The sequence below is a fragment of the Eptatretus burgeri genome, chromosome 2 (assembly GCF_056783735.1).
Source record: "Eptatretus burgeri isolate ZD-2024b chromosome 2, Ebu_testis_v1, whole genome shotgun sequence".
Taxonomy (NCBI): Eukaryota; Metazoa; Chordata; class Myxini; order Myxiniformes; family Myxinidae; genus Eptatretus; species Eptatretus burgeri.
In genome coordinates, this window is record NC_140962.1 from 68,154,429 (window position 1) to 68,161,928 (window position 7,500).

At 42.5% G+C, this 7,500-nt stretch overlaps 1 protein-coding gene across 7 annotated transcripts in view; it reads right to left on the reverse strand.

Moving 5' to 3' along the window:
• The window catches only part of LOC147032229 (indian hedgehog protein-like), a 183,276-nt gene that overhangs the window by 110,948 nt on the left and 64,828 nt on the right, over window positions 1–7,500 (reverse strand). Inside the window, exon 1 of one of the 7 annotated variants that reach the window (XM_085869632.1) lies at window positions 4,685–5,513. The exons of the other annotated variants lie outside the window; for them this stretch is intronic. Within the exon in view, the coding sequence (XP_085725758.1) occupies window positions 4,685–4,963 (279 nt within the window). The 5' untranslated portion in view covers window positions 4,964–5,513. Of the gene's footprint in view, window positions 1–4,684; window positions 5,514–7,500 lie in introns of those variants that run through there. 7 annotated transcript variants of the gene reach the window in all.

Here is a 7,500-nt window from a genome sequence, read left to right on the forward strand (position 1 = left end):
AGCGAGGAGAGTGTGTTGAGAAGGTGGATGGAGTACTTTGAGGAGCTGATGAATGAAGAAAATGAGAGAGAGAAGGTTGGAAGAGGTGGAGATAGTGAATCTGGAAGTGGGGTGGATCAGTAAGGATGAAGTGAGGACTGCTATGAAGAAGATGAAAAGCGGAAAGGCAGTTGGCCCAGATGGTATACCAGTGGAGGCATGGAAGTGCTCAGGAGAGATGGCAGTGGGGTTGTAAACCATATTGTTTAATAAAGTCTTGGAAAGTGAGAGGATACCGGAGGAGTGGAGATTAAGTGTACTGGTTCCGATTTTCAAGAATAAGGGTGATGTGCAGAGCTGTGGAAATTACAGAGGGATAAAGTTGTTAAGCCACACCATGAAGTTGTAGGAAAGAGTAGTGGAAGCTCGGTTGAGAGGAGAGGTGACGATCTGTGAGCAGCAATATGGGTTTATGCCAGGAAAGAGCACCACTGACGCAATGTTTGCTTTGAGAATGTTGATGGAGACGAATAGGGAAAGCCAGAAGGAGTTACATTGTGTGTTTGTGGATTTAGAGAAAGCTTATGATAGGGTGCCAAGAGAGGAGTTGTGGCATTGTATGAGGAAGTCTGGAGTGGTGGAGAAGTATGTGAGGATCGTGCAGGATATGTATGAGGACAGTGTGACAGCGGTGAGGTGTGCGGTAGGAATGACGGACCGGTTTAAGGTAAAAGTGGGATTGCACCAAGGATCGACTCTGAGCCCTTTCCTGTTTGCAATGGTGATGGACAGGTTGACGGACGAGATCAGACTGGAGTCTCCATGGACCATGATGTTCGCGGATGACATCATGATCTGTCGGGAGAGTAGGGAGCAGGCTGAGGCGAGCCTTGAGAGGTGGAGGTACGCACTGGAGAGAAGGGGAATGATAGTCAGTCGGAGTAAGATGGAGTACATGTGCGTAAATGAGAGGGAGGGTGGTGGTATGGTGCGGTTGCAAGGAGTTGAGGTAGGGAAGGTGGATGGGTTTAAATACTTGGGAGCAACTGTCCAAAGTAACGGAGAGTGTGGGAGAGAAGTGAAAAAGAGAGTGCAGGCAGGATGGAGTGGTTGGAGAAGAGTTGCAGGAGTGATTTGTGACAGAAGGGTAGCTGCAAGAGTGAATGGGAAAGTATATAAGATGGTAGTGAGACCAGCTATGTTGTATGGTTTGGAGGTGGTGGCACTAACAAAAATACAGGAAGCGGAGCTGGAGGTGGCAGAGTTAAAGATGCTGCGATTCTCGTTGGGAGTGACGAGGATGGATAGGATAAGAAATGAGTATATTTGAGGGACAGCGCAGGTAGGACGGTTTGGAGACAAAGTGAGAGAGGCGAGATTGAGATGGTTTGGACATGTGCTCAGGAGGGAAGCGGAGTATATCGGGAGAAGGATGTTGAAGATGGAGCCGCCAGGCAGAAGAGGAAGGCCAAAGAAGAGGTTCATGGATACGGTGAGAGCGGACATACGGGTGGTTGGAGTGTCAATGGAAGGTGTGGAGGATAGAGCGAAATGGAGTCAATGGAAGGTGTGGAGGATAGAGCGAAATTGATCCGCTGTGGCGACCCCTAACATGAGCTAGCCGAAAGAAGAAGAAGAAGATATGTATATATATATATATATATATATATATATATATATATATATATATATATATATATATATATATATATATATATATATATATATATATATATATATATATATATATATATATATATATATATATATATATATATATATATATATATATATATATATATATATATATATATATATATATATATATATATATATATATATATATATATATATATATATATATATATATATATATATATATATATATATATATACATATATATATATATATATATATATATATATATATATATATATATATATATATATATATATATATATATATATATATATATATATATATATATATATATATATATATATATATATATATATATATATATATATATATATATATATATATATATATATATATATATATATATATATATATACATATATATATATATATATATACATATATATATATATATATATATATATACATATATATATATATATATATATACATATATATATATATATATATATATATATATACATATATATATACATATATATATATATATATATATATATATATATATACATATATATATATATATACATATATATATATATATATATATATATATATATATATATATATATATATATATATATATATATATATATATATATATATATATATATATATATATATATATATATATATATATATATATATATATATATATATATATATATATATATATATATATATATATATATATATATATATATATATATATATATATATATATATATATATATATATAGTCATACGCCACTTAGGCCTAAGTCACATTTGCTCTCCGGTGAGGATACGGCGGCCGTACGCCCTCTGAATTGACAGAAACGTGCGGCGGCCGCAGAGTTTCTGAGGTGGCCTCAGGGTGGCCCTGCGCCGTATGGCTGTATTTTACAAGCCATAAGGTCGCCGTGGAATTATAACGCGGAGTTATAACTTTTTCATTTCTACCTTCGCCGTAGCAATTCGACAAGCCGAAAAAAAAACTGGTAAAAAAAAAAAAAAATTCACCCATTCGTTCCCATCCGTCTGGCCGCACGTTCGCCTTCGGGCCCCCTGCGGTCCCCCTGCAGTCGCCTTGTGGGCACCTTGCATCTGCCTTGAAAATTCTATGGCCACCGCAGGAACGCCCTCAGGTCACCATGCGACATCAAATCAAAGACCGTTCGGCAACCCCACCTTTTCGGTCTCCACAATTTATAAATACCCCGTGCAGCTCCACGAAAAATAAAAACATATGTGACTGCTACATTGTGTGACCGTGGAAATACTGCGGCCGCCGTGGCAAATGTGACCTAGGCCTTACCGACGGGGATACGTTCTGTGAAATGCGTCGTAAAGCAATGTCATTATTGTGCGAACATCATCGAGGGTACTTACACAAACCTCGATGGTATAGCCTACTGCACACCTTGGCTATATGGTATAGCCTATTGCTCCTCGGCTACAAACCTGTACAGCATTTTACTGTACTGAATAATGTAAGCAATTGTAACACACATCCAAGATCGAGAGAAGACACGTTAGTTGTACCTTTGTGCTGTTCATGACGGCCATGTGTGTTCGCGGCTGCTTAGAATCTCCTCTCGCATCGATTGTAAAAAGGTGAATAAATGGCGTTTGGATTTTATAAATAATCATTGCATCGATGTTATAATTTACAAATGAAGAAACGAGCACCTGTCAGTTGTGTGATATATTTTCGGAACAGCGCAAATGTTTTAACAACATAAAAAGCTTTATTAAAAATTAATTTGTGTTTTAATTTCTGCTGTAACAACAATTTATTCACGGAATTCTTTAACTTAAAGGTACTTGACTTGCTTGAAGGTAAATATGCAAAAAACGGGTCAAATAGTGCAAAAATAGGGGTGTTTTAGGATGTTAGGTCATCGAACATTGGGTCAGTTTGAAGGCTGATTTACTTGAATCCCAATGTGGCGCGACCCCGCTTTTTTCACGATGACATTTTATAAACCTCAATGATCATGTTATAATGGGGCCACACAAGTTGTTTTATTGTCATTATCAAGTATTATCTACTGTACATAATTGAATGTGCAACACTGTACTTTTATACGACTGGTCGCGCTCCGACAGCTCTGACATCATTAGGCGAAAGGAATTTTTAGTTCCATTATAATATTGTGGGACCACCGTCATATCGGCGGTCCGTCGTTGACCGAAACGTCGGAAGGCGGCACATGACTGTATATATTTATATATATATATATATATATATATATATATATATATATATATATATATATATATATATATATATATATATTGTTATGAATTCTGGCCCACCAGGGGTGCGAGCGATTGCGTAACTCCAATCGCAACCGCGTCGCCCACCGGACGGACAATTCAGTCATGACCCTCCTGGAACTACCACCAGGAGCCAGTCACGGGTGGGGGTTTAACCTCATCATGATCGTGCCAATTGGACACCCGCGCAGGATAGGGTTGCTCGCCAAATTCGACCTACCTAAGTACCTGCACGAGTAGTCGACCGGGCATTCGTACCTCACCTCCAGGTCGGCCTTGGACACGAACCGCTTAAGCGGTCCGTTCCGTGCAACAGTGATAACCGAGCGGTGTTATTGCCGACCCCGACGGATCAGATTCTCTTCTTTACCCGGGTGTTTAAAACCCTTTCCCAATTTATTCCTCGATTCAAGATGGCACTTTCAAAAGCGAAAAAGACGACTAACGGGACACATTTCACACGAGGACATTTATTATAACACACACGTATTCAAAAGCAAGGCAGTCATGCAATGTACAAGAAACAAATAGAAAGCATTACCACCGAATACGAGCAATGTACAGTCACTTACACAGGTCTACTTATCGGGACACGGCGCCACAGCAGTCATACAAAAGCAAAGAAAAACCCTCTCATAGGCAATGGGGTAGACCGAGTTCGTAAACGTTTATGGTCGTGGGCCGTGTATGACAGAAGAGGCCCGCGAGACCGAAGGGTCTTACCCGCGCCCTCGTGGCGCGACGGTGGGCAGGTAGCGGCGTCGACTCGCCACGGCCTTGCGTAGCCGCGCCTGTCCTCGGGTCCCTGGCGTGGTCAGCGAGCTCTCTCCGGCGTTGCTGCTGGTGCTTCCACGATCCACAGCCGAGCAAGAAAGGACTGGAGGGCAGAAGGGGCTTCAAGACCAGAGAGAGAGAGAGAGAGAGAGAGAGAGAGAGAGAGAGAGAGAGAGAGAGAGAGAGAGAGAGAGAGAGAGGTGTCGACGACCCAAACAGAGAGCTCATGGACCAGAGAGAAAATGACGTCAACGACCCAGACAGAGAGCGACCACTACCTCCAGACCTCCAGACCCACAGCCCCCTCCCTCAACCTCTCATTCCGCGTGCCCTTTTATCTTGAAGGCGCATCGCCCCTCCCTTCGCGGGGCGCGGGGGAGGAAAATTCCAGTAGAGATCGGACCGGCTCTTTTGTTTTAAGAACTGCCTCTCCGCGCGCATCTCTTCCGCATGTGCTTTTCGTTGGGGGGGGGGAGGGGTGAGGCCGTCGTCCGTTCTCGACCGACGAATGTCAGGCTTCTCACAACCCTGCTGAGGTGTCAACCTGGTGGTGGTTGAGGCGGCGTGGTTGGTGGTTGTTGTAATGGTGGCATGGTTGGCGTTTGTTGTAATGGTGGCGTGGTTGGTGTTGTGGTTAAGGTGGTTGTTGTGTGGTTGATCCAAAATAACGATAGATAACGAAAAACGACTATCTCAAAGAGTCGCAGCCCGATGAACACGAAGAATGTCTTTAAAACAACGGTGGGGAACTATCTGAACATTCACTTACCGGCATAGCTCATCTAAGGACCCTTTATGGTGTATTGCGAATTTCCACAGCCATAACAACATATATATATATATATATATGTATATATGTATATATATATATATATATATATATATATATATATATATGTATATATATGTATGTATATATATATATATATATATATATATATATATATATATATATATATATATCTTCTTCTTCTTCTTTCGGCTTGCTCCCGTTAGAGTCGCCACAGCGGACCAACCGTCTCCATTTCGCTCTATCCTCCACATCTTCCATTGACACTCCAACCACCTGCATGTCCGCCCTCACCGCATCCATGAACCTCTTCTTTGGCCTTCCTCTTCTCCTCCTGCCTGGCGGCTCCATCTTCAACATCCTTCTCCCGATATACTCCGTTTCCCTCCTGTGCACATGTCCAAACCATCTCAATCTCGCCTCTCTCTTTGTCTCCAAACCGTCCTACCTGCGCTGTCCCTCTAATATACTCATTCCTTATCCTGTCCATCCTCGTCACTCCCAACCAGAATCGCAGCATCTTTAACTCTGCCACCTCCAGCTCTGCTTCCTGTCTTTTTGTTAGTGTCACCGCCTCCAAACCAGACAACATAGCTGGTCTCACTACCGTCTTGTATACTTTCCCCTTCACTCTTGCAGCTACCCTTCTGTCACAAATCACTCCTGCAACTCTTCTCCACCCACTCCATCCTGCCTGCACTCTCTTTTTCACTTCTCTCCCACACTCTCCGTTACTTTGGACAGTTGATCCCAAGTATTTAAACCAATCCACCTTCCCCACCTCAACTCCTTGCAACCGCACCATACCACCACCCTCCCTCTCGTTTACGCACATGTACTCCGTCTTACTCCTACTGACTAACATTCCCCTTCTCTCCAGTGCGTACCTCCACCTCTCAAGGCTCGATTCAGCCTGCTCCCTACTCTCCCTACAGATCATGATGTCATCCGCGAACATCATAGTCCATGGAGACTCCAGTCTGATCTCGTCCGTCAACCTGTCCATCACCATTGCAAACAGGAAAGGGCTCAGAGTCGATCCTTGGTGCAATCCCACTTTTACCTTAAACCGGTCCGTCATTCCTACCGCACACCTCACCGCTGTCACACTGTCCTCATACATATCCTGCACGATCCTCACATACTTCACCAACACTCCTGACTTCCTCATACAATACCACAACTCCTCTCTTGGCACCCTATCATAAGCTTTCTCTAAATCCACAAACACACAATGTAACTCTTTCTGGCCTTCCCTATACTTCTCCATCAACATTCTTAAAGCAAACATCGCATCAGTGGTGCTCTTTCCTGGCATAAACCCATATTGCTGCTCACAGATCGTCACCTCTCCTCTCAACCGAGCTTCACTACTCTTTCCCACAACTTCATGGTGTGGCTTAACAACTTTATCCCTCTGTAATTTCCACAGCTCTGCACATCACCCTTATTCTTGAAAATCGGAACCAGTACACTTAATCTCCACTCCTCCGGCATCCTCTCACTTTCCAAGACTTTATTAAACAATCTGGTTAACAACCCCACTGCCATCTCTCCGAAGCACTTCCATGCCTCCACTGGTATACCATCTGGGCCAACCGCCTTTCCACTTTTCATCTTCTTCATAGCAGTCCTCACTTCATCCTTACTGATCCACCCCACTTCCAGATTCACTATCTCCACCTCTTCCAACCTTCTCTCTCTCTCATTTTCTTCATTCATCAGCTCCTCAAAGTACTCCATCCACCTTCTCAACACACTCTCCTCCCTCGTCAGCACATTCCCATTTGCGTCCTTTATCACCCGAACCTGCAGCACATCCTTCCCAGCTCGGTCCCTCTGTCTTGCCAATCGGTATAAATCCTTTTCCCCTTCTTTTGTATCCAACTTCTCATACAGCTCGTCATATGCCTTTTCCTTGGCCTTTGCCACCTCTCTTTTTGCTTTTCGACGCCACTCCTTGTACTCCTGCCGA